Source organism: Nyctereutes procyonoides, unplaced genomic scaffold (assembly GCF_905146905.1).
Source record: "Nyctereutes procyonoides isolate TBG_1078 unplaced genomic scaffold, NYPRO_anot_genome, whole genome shotgun sequence".
In the NCBI taxonomy this organism is placed as follows: Eukaryota; Metazoa; Chordata; class Mammalia; order Carnivora; family Canidae; genus Nyctereutes; species Nyctereutes procyonoides.
The window spans coordinates 7,880,293-7,895,965 of record NW_026575130.1 but is presented as its reverse complement, the minus strand read 5'-3'; the positions used below and the strand labels follow the sequence as shown (position 1 = coordinate 7,895,965).

Here is a 15,673-nt window from a genome sequence, read left to right as displayed (position 1 = left end):
GTCCTTCAAAGCAGGAGGGGAGACAGTTGGGAAAAGGTTCTGTGGCTGTGACCCCAGGTGGTCACTCACGCTGCTCCATCTTTACTTTGGGTGGTCTCAGGAAGGTCCGGTTTTTCTTCTCTTTCTTCCCCTTTGTATTTGCTTGGAAGTTTCACCAGCTGTCCATACGGCCATCTCGACTTTCCTTGGAGTTTTTCTGCCACTCCCTTTCTCGTTTGGCTTTTTCTTGAGCTTCAATTTCTTCTTCCCTTTGTCGCTTCCTTTCGTGCATCTCTTTGGCTTCTCTCTCTTTCCTTTTAATTTCCAGCTCAGCAAAGAGTTTCATGGTCTGTTTATATACAGCTTGTTTGAACAGCTCAGGGTCATCCTCCTCCACATTTCTAGGTTTTCCTTCCTTCTTTAATTGCTTTTCTCTCTCTTTCACAGTGTGTTCCATGTATTCTTTCCCTGCCTGAATTACATCCAGGGCCCTCTTCTTTTGTTCCTGATCCAGTAGCAACTTGTAAGCTTTGTCCACAGCTTCAAAAGCCTTTTGTGCTCTGTCAGCATCATCTTGATTTCTGTCGGGGTGTACCAATATGGATAACTGTCGAAACCTCTTTTTTATTTCTTCATCTGTCACTTCAGGATCTATCTGAAGAACCTCAAATGGGTTCAAATTGAAGTAGGAAGAACCAGGACGGGTCAATCTTTCAATCTGATTTTTGGATGTTAGAACGGAATCTCTCTTTTCTGTTTCACCTCACTGTAAAAGGTCATAAATGCTTCCTTGGTGCTCCCTCCGCCAGCCCAAGCCCCGCTCTCTCCTGGAGCCGCCCTTTCCCCAGCCCAGCAACCACGTGACTCTTCTTTTTTCTTTTTCATTTTTTTCATTTTTTTTTTAACCAAAAATGAACCTACATTGACACATCAGAGTATTCAAAGTCCATAACTTACCTTTGGGTTCACTCTTGGTGTTGTATGTTCTATATCATCAAATGTTTGATGACATATAACTATCAGTATTATATCATACAGAGTATTTTCACTGACCTAAAAGTCTTCTGTGCTCCATTTATTCATATTTCCTTCTTCCTCTGCCTCCCAGCCCCTAGCAATTACTGATCTCTTTATTGTCTCCATAGGTTTTCCTCTTCCAAAATTAATATAGTTGGAATAGTATGAAGCCTTTTCATAATGGCTCTTTCAGTTAGTAATATGTATTTAAGGTTTCTCCCTGTCTTTTCATGGCTTGGTAGCTCATTTCTTTTTAGCAGTGTATAATATTCCATTGTCTAGATGGACCACAATTTATCCATTACCTGCTTCAGGACATCTTGGCTTCTCTCAAGCATTGGGAATTGCGAGTAAAACTGCTATAAATATCTATGTGCAGGTATTTGTTGTACGTGTTGTAAAGTCTTTTAGTTAAATACAAAGGAGCACAATTCTGGATCACATAGTAAGAGCATATTCAGTTTTGTAAGAAACTGCCAAATTGTTTTCCAAAGAGGCTATACCATTTTGCATTCCCACCAGCAGCATACGGGAGTTCCTGTCACTCATGTCCTTACTAGCATTTGGTGTTGTCTGTGTTCCTGATTTTGGCATTCAAGTAGGTGTGTAGTGGCATCTTATTGTTGTTTTAACTTGTATCTTCTTGATGACATCTGATGTGGAGCATCCTTTTGTATATGGATTTACCATCTCTGTATCTTCATTGATGAAGTGTTTGTTAAGGTCTTTGGCCCATATTTTAATCAGGTTGTTTTCTTCTTGTGGAGTTGTAAGAGTTCTTTGTGTATTTTGGCTAATAGTCTAATAGTCCTTTATCAGGTGTGTCTCTTGCAAATTTTTTACCCCAGTCTTTGGCTTGTCTTCTCCTTCTCTTGACATTGTCTTCCACAAAGTAGAAGTTTTAAATGAAGTCAATTATCAGTTATTTCTTTCATAGATCAAGCCTTGGGTTACATCTAAGAAGTCATCTTCATATCAAAGGACATCCAGGTTTTCTCCTATGTTATTTTCTAGGAGTTTTATAGCTTTGCATTTTACATTTAGGTCTGATTCATCTTGAGTTCATTTTTGTGAAGTGTTTTGAGTCTGTATCTAAATTCATTTCTTTTTTGCATGTGGATGGATATTCAATTGTTCTAGCACCATTTGTTAAAAAGACTATCTTTGTTTCATTGTATTGCTTTTGCTTCTTTATCAAAGAACAATTGACTATATGTATTGGTCTATTTCTAGACCCTCCATTGTGTTGTATTGATCTATTTGTATATTCTTTTGCTAATACTGCACTGTCTTGATTAGTGTAGCTTTATAGTAAGTCTTTAAGTCAGGTAGTATTAGTCCTCCAACTTTGTTTTTATCCTTCAATATCATGTTAGCTATTCTGGGTCATATGTGTTGAAATTGGGGGATAAAAAGTCTATGCTTGGATTTGATTTAAAAATCATGTCATAGGGACATGAAATAACATCTTAGAGACTGACAGAATTGATGCTTTCCTCTCAGAATACTTTGAATCACTGTATTTTAGACTCTGAGAGCAAAATAGTTAAAATATTAAAAGGGCAATTTGGACAGTAATGGATAGAAGAGTACAAGTGGAAAAAATGTATCCAGGGGCTCTTTAGATGAGAAAAATCATATGATTCATTTCCTCAAAAACAAACTACTCAGAAGTAAGCAAGTAGGTAAGTAGGTAGATAGATAGATATTGATAGAAAGATAAGTAGACACATAGATTTTAAGAATATATGTTACAAATAGAAAAAAGTAATGTTTAAAAAATACATTGGACAATATGCCAACCATTGTGTCTTACATTATTTTTAGTTACTGAAATCACTCAGAGAGTTATCAGTATTGTTTTCCTTTACACTTAAGTCTCAGAGATGTGAAGTGATTTGTCCAAAACCAGGATCCAAATAAGTCTTTACCTGACTCCAAAGCTCACCTTCTTTCCACTATGTTATATGTCATAGATTTTGTGTTCTTTCAAATAAAGAATAATTTTCACTAAATTTTTGTGTTTTAATAGCTCACTATATATGTCCAGCCACAGCAAAAGCACACAGCTGAATATGCTGCAAACATAACTAAGATTGCATTTGACTATTTTGAAGAATACTTTGCTATGGATTATGCTCTTCCTAAATTAGGTGAGATTCATTTTTTATTTTCTTATTTTTAATAGTGTCTTTGCTTTTATTTAAGTTAAATCATTTCCTCAAATCTTAGTATTCTTAGTTAATAGTCTCCCCTTAGGCTTTTTATTATATGCCTAAAATATGTGTCTCATATTTATTAGATGCTGAAAGATGCACTTTGGATTCCTCCAAGAATAATGTCCATAGTTACTCTGTTCTTACCCGATAAATGCATAGACTTTTATTTCCAAATAAAGATTAAAGTATTTAAAGTGCAAAACTGCAGGTATTGATAATAATCAAGCCAGAAATAGCAACCTATATTAGTTGATTTCAAAATCATTACCATTCCAATAGCTTACATTGCCTCCCTACCATCAAGGAGGTGATAATTCATAGGGATAAGTGATGGTATCAGAGTCCTATGTGCTTCTAGTCTTTCCATTGTACAGGATTAACTCTAGATTCCCCAGTAGTTAAAATGAAATACTGATGCTCCTTCCATAAATATTTTTTTTCTAATGGGGGGGCATGTTTTCTTTTTAAAATAAAAATAGGGCTATAACCAAGATGGTACAGATATGATACTTCTACCAATAGCAGAGGTGCTTTATTAGTAAGCTTGAGTGGTATTAACAAAAACTGTAAATGAAACAATCATATAGATGTCTGCAGGGATAAAATGATGACAATAAGGAAGCTGACCAACCCAAAACTGATTTCTCTATTTCTTTTAATGCTTCTCCTTTTTTAAAAATTTTTTTTATGATAGTCACACAGAGAGAGAGAGAGAGAGAGAGAGAGAGAGAGAGAGAGAGAGGCAGAGACACAGGCAGAGGGAGAAGCAGGCTCCATGCACCGGGAGCCCGACGTGGGATTCGATCCCAGGTCTCCAGAATCGCGCCCTGGGCCAAAGGCAGGCGCCAAACCGCTGTGCCACCCAGGGATCCCAATGCTTCTCCTTTAATAAACTATTAGTGCAAAGTGACTGAGGCACCAAATTCTCTACATGGGAATGGCTGTGGCTCTGGGTAACTTTGTAGATGCTCCATTTTCTCTTCAAGGGCATCAGCTCCCAACTCTTAGAGAAAGATACAGGGACAGAAACAACTTTTAATCAACATCAGAATAATATTTAATTAAATGTTAAGCCCATTATTTTAAAAGTCTCTTTTCTCTTTATTTCACTTGAAACACCTGGGAGAAAGTGGGCAGTGGAGCTCTTACAAATTTATATCTCTCTTCTCCTTTTCTCTTCCTCTTTCTCCCATATGCCTTCTTTATACTTTTAAATGTATTTTCAGTCCTTTCTGAGTTGACTCACTCTTAGACTTTCTGTACAATTGAAATCTGCATTTATTTCACTCCCCATTCATTAAATACACTGGAGTTAATTAATTATAATGTCAATACTCGCTAGAGAAGTGAGGTTACAAAAAAAAGTCCTCTCATTCAAGGATTAGGTACAAATTACACTCCATAGTATTATAGAAAATAATGGCCCTTGGGGGGAATACTTCTCCACCCTTTAAATGGTATTCTTGTGACAAAACAACCAAGCCTATGAATGAAGATGACATAAAAAGGAAACTACTGCTGTAATCTTGACTTTTATTTAAAATATATCCATTTTTCATTCTCTTATAAAAAGCTTTTTTAAAAAATTTAAAAAATAATGATAAAAATAAAAAAATATTTTATTTAACTATTTGACAGAGAGAGAGTGAGTACAAGCAGAGGGAGCAGAAGGGAGAGAGGGAGAAACAGGCCCCTTGCTGAGCAGGGATAACTCCCCCAATACACACACCGGGGGCTTGACCCCAGGACCCTGGGATCATGATCTGAACCAAAGGCAGACGATTAACCAACTGAGCCACCCAGGTGCCCCTATAAAAAGCTTTAAGAATCTTTAGTTAACCAGAAAGGACCTTTGCTTATATGTCAGCTAAAAAATTTAATTTATTTTTATTTATGTGCCTCATTTAAATTATATATAATAACATGGGGTCCCTGCATGGCTCAGTTGGTTAAGCATTCAACTCATGATCTTATTCGGGTCTTGATATCAGGGTTGTGAGTTCTAACCTCATGTTGGGCTCCATGCTGGGCATAAAGCCTACTGTAAAAAAATTGTATGTAATAACAAAGTAATTACTATTTTATTATAGTTCATTAGCTGAAGAATCTGTATTCTGTCCACTAATCAAGCTCAACATTTTCTGTTTGGGATTTAACAAAGAACTGATAGATACTGCTTCTTCCTGTCAGATGTTGTATCGAAGATTATAGGCCCAAGAAAAATAAGGAATAGAAATTCCTGACTCAGTTGATTAAGCATCTCCCTTTGACTCAGGTCATGATCCCAGGGTCCTAGAATCGAGTTCTGCATCGGGCTCCCTGCTCTGCAGGGAGTCTGCTTCTCCCTATCCCTCTCCCCCTCCCCCCTGCTCATGATCTTTCTCTCAAATAAATAAATAAATAAATAAATAAAATCTTTTTAAAGAATAGAAATTCCTGGTAGAATCCAACATTTTAGGTCTGGAAGATAATTTAGAAAGAATATATTCTATTTTATGTTGATCCAACTTATTTAACACATGGAAATGGATGGAAACCTATTCAATTATTAGGGAATTGGGTACAACCTTAAGTTGTACAGAAGTAGGGAAAAAGCAGAATTTCATATTCTCTAATATTCTGCATCCTTATATAGACATATATTCCTGTGTACTTGGAAGCTGTGTATTCCTAAGTCTTCATTTGAAAACTTCACTCCTTATTCCTCACAGCTTATCCTCGAAAATAGACTTTCTGTTACCTAAGTGAAAATCTTGAAAAAAAAAAAAGCTAACAAAAATGAAGTACAGAGAGAAACAAAAGCCATAAAATTATAGAGGACTGAAAAGAGCATTGCCATTAGTATCCTTGAAAACTAAAAGACACATTGATATCTGGAGTCAACAGGAAAAGTTCCATGGAAAGTTTGAATGCATGAAGGCTGAAAAGTTTGCACAAATAAATGATTGTCTTCTACTCCAAGAAATTATTTTTAGTCCTTTTAAAAAACATTCATCCAAAGAACTTAATTTAGTAAGAAATGTTATAAACAAATGCAAAGAAGTATTTCTCATGGGACCATTTCTTTCTCCTTAGATGAAATCGCTATTCCAGACTTTGGCACTGGGGCTATGGAGAACTGGGGACTCATCACTTACAGAGAAACAAACTTGCTTTATGACCCTCAGGAATCAGCCTCTTCAAACCAGCAGAGGGTGGCCAGTGTGGTTGCCCATGAACTTGTGCATCAGGTATAGAATCTTAGTATCAAATTAGCTTGTTTTTAAAAGTGGCTTAAGACCCATAGGAATTATGAAAATTAACAATAACTTAGCAAATAAAAAACAGCCAATCAGAAAATCCTGCTCAAAGTCTTTCTTAGTGATAGTAAACATGTTACCATACAAACCTGTTAAGACACATTGTTTTGCCTTTAGTAAATGCATAGGAGACCTCACTCTGACTTTAAATAGGCCCAATAATACCTAAATAAAGGCAACAAACTAAAGAGAATTTAAGATCATTTAAAAATCAGGAGAAATTGAAAAAAAAACAGGAAATAAATGTTATTTAAGTACAATGTCTGCCACTTCTGTGTCAAGTGGCAATATTTATATGGACAAATAAATGTATTGAAAATTTCTAGGTTTCTGTACCACAAGCATAAGAATTTAACTCTCTTTATTGCTTATCATTTCAGTGGTTTGGAAATACCGTGACCATGGAATGGTGGGAAGACTTGTGGCTAAATGAAGGATTTGCTTCCTTCTTTGAGTTCCTGGGAGTAAACCAAGCAGAAAAAGACTGGCAAATGGTGAGCCACAAAACACATAGCTCTAAATGTCTATTTGTCTCCTGCAAAGCACAGAAACCTTTATACCATGACAGTGTCCCTGAATCAGGAGCCTGGTCCGATGGTGAATTCGGAATTTTGTTGTCAGTATGGAGCGGAGTCAGTTCATTCTACTGACTTATACCTTGCTTAGGCCAATGCCCAGGCCTTGGAGGGCAACTGACCACCCCAATCTGAGGATGTCCTCGATAGAGTCACTCAATAACACATGTCAAGGCAGGAAAACAAATAGTGAGCTTAGACAACGAGGCTCTGTATTGAAGTGTCTGTAGTGTTAATCCTTTGAAAAATCTAAGTCTAATTTTGCAAATGACTTACCTCATGCAGGTTGCTGAAATAGTGTGTAGAGAAGGGCATAAACTGGGTGTTACAGGGGATGTGACCTTGAGCAAGTGACATATCCTGAGTCAGTTCTCTGCTCTATGAAAGAAGAGAATTGTTCTCTCCTTGTAAGCTTAAAAGCTCCTAAACAATACATCTAATTACCATTATCCTACCTCCTGTCCTTGAGGGGCATGAAAAGAGGCACCTATGAACCCTAAAGATATTTTTTTCTGAAAAGCTAAATCTGTTTTTATCAATACTTAAGTGATATAAGTACTCTTGCCTGGATTTATGAAAGAGTCAGTGTGTAGATGTATAAAAATAGAGAATTACAGGTTGTGTACTATAGAGACTACTGCCCTCTACTGGAAAAAATAAAAAGACAACCTTAAAGGCCTGAAGTCCTTGGTAAGTTTCCATAACCTACTTTAAAGAGTGAGAAAGTTAATTTCCAACAATTCCTGCTTTAAGGTTTTCAACCATGAAACTATTGACATTTTGGACCAGATAATTTGAAAGTGGTTGACATTTTTGGGGGTTGTTCTGTGTATTTTAGGATACTTAGGAGCACCCTTGGCTTATACTACTAGATGCAGGTCACCCCCCCCCCAAGTTGTAAAACCAAAAATGTGTCCCCATATTTCCAAGTATCCCCTGGGGGACAAAATTTTCCCTAGTTGAGAATCACTCGTATATGTTGAAAATTGTTGATATTGTATTGTTGAAATTAAACTATAAATATGAAAAATTATATTTTCCTTTATTTTCTATAAAGTAAACTGAGGCCTTTCTTATTGCAAGATATTGTAAGAAATTACAACATTTTAATATTGTTGTATTATGTATAATACATTTAACATTTTAATATTCCAATTTGGTACTTCAAAACACCAAATAAATTTCAGAAGAATTTGGTATGCAGGTTCTTTAGTTTTTTAAGATTTATTTATTAGAGAGAGAGAGAAAGAGAGAGAGAGAATGAGTGGTGGGGTGGAGCAGAGCAAAAAGGAGAAAGAGAATCCCAAGCAACTCCCTGCTGAGTGCAGAGCCCCAATGTGGGGCTCAATTCCATGACCCTGAGATCATGACCTGAACTAAAATCCAGAGTTGGGTGCTTAACTAAATGACCTATCCAGGTGCCCCTAGTATGCAGTTCTTAAATGAAATGTAATTACATGGTCCAACCCATCTATCCATCCATCCATCCATCCATCCATCCATCCATCCATTCTTTATCCATTCATTCAGTCTTCTGTGCTCAGTGAATACTACAGAGGATACAAAATAGAATAAAACATATTTCTTGCCCTCAAGGAGTTCCCAACTAAGAGTTGGTGGATGGAGGGGAACAGATATAAATAAAGGTAAATTGTAAGAGAGCCTGGTAAGTAACACAACAGTGGAGCCTTATTTCACAGGTGAAAAAGCTGATGGCCAGAAATATAACTCTCCAATCTCATGCAGACAATTGTGTAATACAACCAAAACTAGAGTCAAATTTCCTGACACTGAGAACTGAATTCTTTCTACTTACTTACGCCTTTCAGGTATACAGAATTTAAAATCCAAGTCAAAATTACCTTAATTGGCAGTCATCACTTGACAATAGTACCTTGCCTATTATAATGGAAATCACAAAATTGGAAAATCTGAAATTAGTATGCTCTTCTTTGAGGAATATTTTTAATTAAGTAAGACTAATAAGACTTGATTTTTTTTAGTAGTGATTTAACAGAATGAGATTTCAGAATCTAATTGATAAAGAATCAAAATAATAATAGCAGTTAAAGTGTTAGGTTTCACTCTGCCAGGTACTATGCCAAATGCATATCATGCATTATCATTGAATTCTCTAATTCCAAAAAGCATATGCCATTATTATCCTTATTTGATGGATTAGGGAGCTTAAATTTACAAATCTAGAAAGTGGAAAAATTGAGCTATGAGCCATGAATGTCTGACTATAGGTCTAGACCTCTCAACCACTCTATTTTGCTGAAAAAACATAGGATTGGAATGAGAAGATGATCATTAGAGTTAAAGCAAAAACTAATATTTTTTTAATTATGAATCATCCAAATTCTAATGATTCACCGACCAAAAAAAAAATCCTAAGCATCAATTTTTGATCAACATGCAGTCTCACTTAATTCTGTGAACAAATCTGTAAGGTGATATTATTCCCATTGCACAGATATGGAAATAGGGCTTGAAGAGTTTGATACATGTCTGAAAGTCACATGAAGTAGCAGAAACAGAATTTACAGATGCTTGTGTCTTCATGGCCTGTCATATGGGGGTAAAATCAAAGGAATTATAATAGAAGAAGGGCATGGAACCTGTATAGATCAATCAATGAAAAATATGATTAATGTGAATACCTAGTCCTTGTCTTAAGTAATTTGAGTCATTTATATTTATTCCCCCCCCCAGGGTTATATAAATGATATTCTGAAATATGAACCGGTATAAAGGAAGTGGTGTCTTTTTTTGGTTCCTCTTGTCATTTCAGAGAGACCAGATGTTACTTGAAGATGTATTACCTGTACAAGAAGATGATTCTTTGATATCTTCACACCCAATTGTTGTCACTGTGGCAACTCCTGCTGAAATAACATCTGTTTTTGATGGAATATCCTATAGCAAGGTAGGGAAAATATGACATTGTTGTGAACATCTTCCTGCTTAATGAGTTTCAGTAAACACTAAAAATGGAAAGACTGGTGAGACTATGCTAATGGACTTTAGGAAACAGTGTAGAGCTTATTCTGGGTGTTGAATATTCAATAGTTTGTACTTTTTAGTCAAACTGATCAATGCTGGTCATTGTCACAGGATTTTGAATCAGTTTTTAAAAAATTTCTCCTTTCGCTTTTGTTTATAGCCTCTCTCATTCTACTGGAACATTTATACTTTAAGCTTCAAATTCAAAATTATTTTATTTGATTTTTTTAAAAGACAGCATATCTTTTTTTTTTTCTGCTATATGGTGTTTGAGAAATGCCATATATGTGGATATCTTTCCTAATGGAATCTTTTAGAGAAGCCAGGAAGAATTTAAACCCAACTCAGTTTGAAGGAATGACTTTTATGAATTTTTATACAAGATATAAAGATGACTTTATTAGCATGTAGTAGATGGGGGATTTTTGTTCATTAACATGTTTTGCAAAGCTACTATAAATCTACAGTGACCCATTTCTCCTACAGTGTTTCCTATAGCTCCTCCTCCAAACGTATTCATGACTGCATGCAGTATAATTTAGTCATTTCCCTTTTGCTGCTCATGGTTTACCCACTATGCTAAATTGCTCAAAAGCCACTGCAAACAAATGCATTTTTTATTCTGATAAAACAATATATTATAACTATTAAAATGAATACTAGATAAAATGGCTTGAGTGAAAAAAACCTTCTATATATTACTATTTCAAAGTTATAGTGTCATAGTTTTGGCTTTCCCTGTCATTATTTCCATGGCATCTTTTTAGGCTTCCTTTATTCATTTTTCTTTCACATCACCAATGATCCTTTTTTTTTCTGTTAAAATGGACATCTTAACATTTCTAATCTACTTATAGTATGTTCTAATATCTCATGTGGAGATATTTATATTTTATTAAACCAGTTTCTGAGTCCTGAATATTCTATGGATTTAAGACATTATGTCAGAAATAAATGAATGTTCTAAGCCTTAAGTCTTCCACTAGGTACAAAAATAATTTATATTTAAATGACAGTAAAAATTGCTAACTTAAATGAGAAGATACATGTTTTCTGGCAAGTCACCTGAAAATTGATTTAAAAATGCATAAATAGTGAATTTTAGTATTAATCTTATAACATGTGCAGAGAGAGTAGAGAGCAGAGGTATTCATCAGATCCTTCAGACAAAATAAAACCAAATGAGATAAACTACTTTCGAAGATGATTGTATGCCTAAGTGATACATCTAACTATATTAAACTATTTGACCAGATAACTCCTCAACTATCTATTTCCACTAAATGTAATCTTTTTAGAGTATTGAAATATATTTTAGAAGTAAGCAGAATTTTATCATGGAATTACTTTCCTTATATCTCCCAAAAATAGTTTTAATTTAAAAGTATTTCTAACCTTCTTCTTTCATTAGAAAAGCCCCATCTGCTGGTTCATTTGGTGAAGTGCAGTAATTATTTAAACCCCAAATCAATAAAATGATGGCCACTTTATCAATTTTTTCTCTTTACTCTTTAATTCCTTTAGAAGCAGATACAGGGGCTGTGCCAAATGGCATTTTTATCCTAATACTGTAAAGCTAAAGCCAGGTAATTTAGTGGAGTCATCTAGAAGACATAATCTCACAAATATGATCATGAAATACTCTTCACAATAGTGATCACTGGTGTGTGTTTCCTGCCTGTCCTTTAGTAGTTCAATTTGTCATTCTTTTCCACCATAGGGAGTTTCCATTCTGAGGATGCTTGAAGACTGGATAACACCAGAGAAATTTCAGAAAGGATGCCAGGTATGATTTATTACTTTTTAATAGTATTAAACATAAGCTACACTGATATGCGGCTGATGAATGTCAATATGTGATTGATTAAGGATGGCTCCCTTTTTACTTTTTCTCTCCTTACTCAGGAATAGATTAAATACCAAAACAGAAAGAGGTGACTTCACGTCCAACTAAGTGCCTATACTGTATCTGTAATTACCATTTAACAGAAATCTCATGAAGAAGTTGAATGGCATCCTTAATTATTTTGGATACCATTTATATGTGTATTAGCTCACTCTGCTATAATAAATACAATCGATCAGGTCATTTAAACAATGGAAATTTACTTTCTCACAGTTCTGGGAACTGAGAAGTTTATGACCAAGGAGCCACAGATTTGTGTCTTAAAGAGGGCTGTCTCCCTGGCTTGTAGATGGTTGTCTCTTTGCTGTATCCTCGCATGGCAGAGCAAGAGAGAGAGCTCTCTGGTGCCTCTTATCAGATGGACATTGGTCCTGTCGTGAGGATCTGACCCTCCTGACTTCATCTAAACCTAAATACCTCCCAGAGGCCTCATCTGCAAACACCATCACATCAGAGATTAGAGCTTCAATGTATGAATTTCAGGGAATGCAATTCAGTCCATAGCAACACGATATAAAAACGTATATGTATCTCTAAGTCTTCCCTTACAGTTAAAAAAGGACTTTTTCCTTGTTTTTAAAAATGGCATATATACACATTCCTATTATGATGGAGTCACTGAATAAAGATGGCCTGCTTCCTTTTGGAAACAGAAATGACAATAAATTTTCGAAAGCATTTCGCACATCCCGCTTAAGCTTTTTACGCCGGTAGATATTTCAGTTTCATTTGTATTTTTCTAGCAAAACCTAAGCCAATCCTCTTAGGATTTTATATTATCAATTTTGCTACAATCTGTCCCTGCAACTGTCCTGTGTGCAGGTTGCCCCTATTCCAGCCTTGAGATGGAGTTGTCTTCCTACTTTTTCCCGTTCATTTCCATCCTCCCTACTGCAATGCCCAGGTAGTTCAGCAGAGTGGTGGTGCTGGTGGCCAGTCCAGAAAGCAGACAGCAGATCAGAGCTGCACCCTGCTAGCTTTCCCAAAGAGTGCCAGTACTTCTTCTGGATGTAATTCCCCAGGACAATGCCTGCTCACCATGCCTTCAGCTCTCACTACCACCAAGTCTTCTTATGTGCCATGTAGTGCTTTCTATGCTTTCCCAAAATGAGATCTCCCCTTATACGCAGTGCTAAAAGTCCTAAGTGACTACTAAAGAAATAGGACCAGAACTTGGGGAATATTCAGGTAGTACATCAGTACATTTTACTCCTTTGGTCCATTAAAAAAATATTCTGTGTGGACACTTAATATAATGGGAAAAGCTATGTGCATGTTCTTATGTGTACTATGTGTACATGAGAACATCTTGTAACTTTCCCGTCAGCTTCAAACTCACATTTCATCCTGTCTTCTCTCACTGTGAGCACCTCTAGGGAGGAATGCTGTCTTCTATATCTTTGTGTCTCCTCTGGTACCTAGTAGAATGCATTCCACATGTTAGGCAATCCAAAAAATGCTTCTTGAGTGAATCAACAGTCTATAATAAGTAGTATGAAATATAGAAAAAAGCAAGACAATTCCTTTTTAAAAATTAAGTTAAAATTCCATTTGCATAGTTTTTATCTAAATTAAACTGATCAGTAATGCATTCTTGTAATCTTCAAAGCTGACTTCAAATTAAGTGATTTTTATAGTAACTTCTAGAGCTGTACCAAAAGAATCTTTAAAAGTAAATAGCTAATCTAATAATTCAGTAATACTCTTCATATTTCCTTTAACCCAAATATCTATGGTATAATTAATTAAAAAGGCTGTCTTGTCTAAAACTAATATTTCTCAGGTGAAAACTGTCTTCATCCACCCTGTGACTATAGATGGAGCTAGAAACTGAACTAGAATGAATAGGTATTAATTTTTTCATGCCTCATCATAGTGCTATAGAATAAATTTACAAAAAAAACCCTACTAAAACATTCACTTTTCCCTACAATCTTCAAACACTAGCTAATATCTGAAAATAGTATATGATCGGTATAGGCGACACTCAATAGCTCTCCAACAAATTGGAACATTCCTTTATTTCACTCAAGTATCCAAATAGTATCTCTTCTTGAGTTATCACACTATGATTGCTGCCCGTAAATCCCACAATCTGATACTGTTCAGAATTTTTCCTTGCAAATACTAATTTTCTGTCCAAAGTTACTCTTCATTAGCTAACCTGGTGTGGCATGAAATCTGGGGGTGGTCAGCTGTCTGTTCTCTTTCATGCTCATCACACTCCTCCAAACCCCATCCGAGATAACAAAGTAGGTGCACAGTGTGGGAAAATAAGAGCAAAATCATCACCTGGAAAATCTTTAAGGATATGCTTGTGCATAAGAAAAAAATCATTATAGATAATGGGGCGTTTGTAACAGCATATGGTCATGAAATCAAGCTGAGCAACATATCCATCCTTTCTTTTTCTCCTAGTATCAGCAGTATCACTAATAGGACAGGAACGGCTCAGCTGGAATATGGCCTTTCCCTTCTTGGGATACTAGTCACAGAAACAGTGCTCCTTTCCTTTTATCCTTACCACACCAATACCAGCTAATGAACTATTATTGGGGCACCTAGCTCATCATAAAATTTTGAGTGGAATGACTGCATTGTGATTATTCAAGGTGAAGAAAGAAATTTCTTCATATAGACTATTCAGAAGTGCACTAATCTAGAAAAAATAAAATTTATGTCTTTTAATATACTGTTTATATAAATGACTATATAGCCTGCAGTTCAGGAGAAGCAAAAAACTGCAGTTTAAGAAACAATAATATCAACACCACTGAAACCCGCACAAACTGGTCCAGGAGTCAGAATTCTTTCAAGGTCACTGCAGGAAACTCTCTTCACCTATCTTCACCTCTCTAGGCACCGGTTTCCTATACCCCTAAAAGTGTGAGAGTTGTGTTAGATAGTGTTTAAAATCACTTCTAGTTCTGAGATTGCACATTCTAAGCTCAAGGCATTGTGAATATACAAATAAACTCCTCTAAATTAATTTTAAGAAGCTATGACTCACTAGAAATTGTCATTAACAGGTAGCTATAGTTACAATTAATTATTACTATTCCAAATATCTCATTATTTTATTTAGAATGAATGATTTGTGCAAAGCTCTGGAACAAATACCTAAAATTGATGATCAAATACTTGCCTTTCATTTCTTCTCCCTTCCTCTGCCTGCCCTCCAGTGGTAGTGCTGAGCAGTGAACTCATCAAAAGAACAAAAATGAAGGTAGCATTCCAAACTGTTCTCAATCCTCATTTAGACTTCTTGGGACAGTAGTGATAATATTGTTTTATCTCTCTATGCCTGAGAAGAAAGGAATTTAGAAGATAATGTGACTTAGGCACAGTGCCTCCTGAAAATTATAGCAACTTAGAGCAAAAATGTCAAGTGCAAAGTCATCTACTGGTTATTTTCTTTGAAATTCAAGGAACACTGAAGAAGGTTCTGTTTCTATTAAAGATGTCCATATTTTGAATGGGACAACTCTTGACAGCATCAGAGGCATGATACAGCAGGAACTTCAGATGGTTTCCTGGAGAATCACAATTATGAGAGTAGGAGAAAACTCGCAATTTTGTGAACAGAATTGCCAAAAGAGAGAGGCTTCTAGTTAAAAAATTCATATCTTAAAAATAACTGAAGAGTGAAGACACTCTTTAAAGTGAATAATT

The 15,673-nt window shown here is 35.6% G+C and overlaps 1 protein-coding gene and 1 pseudogene across 1 annotated transcript in view; one reads left to right on the top strand and one right to left on the bottom strand.

Moving 5' to 3' along the window:
- The window catches only part of ENPEP (glutamyl aminopeptidase), an 85,580-nt gene that overhangs the window by 26,482 nt on the left and 43,425 nt on the right, over nt 1-15,673 (top strand). The window contains exons 4-8 of the mRNA XM_055342471.1: nt 3,029-3,149; nt 6,291-6,445; nt 6,895-7,008; nt 9,884-10,018; nt 11,816-11,881. Of these exons, the coding sequence (XP_055198446.1) occupies nt 3,029-3,149; nt 6,291-6,445; nt 6,895-7,008; nt 9,884-10,018; nt 11,816-11,881 (591 nt within the window). The remainder of the gene's footprint in view (nt 1-3,028; nt 3,150-6,290; nt 6,446-6,894; nt 7,009-9,883; nt 10,019-11,815; nt 11,882-15,673) is intronic.
- LOC129521166 (dnaJ homolog subfamily C member 8-like) lies at nt 24-864 on the bottom strand (annotated as a pseudogene).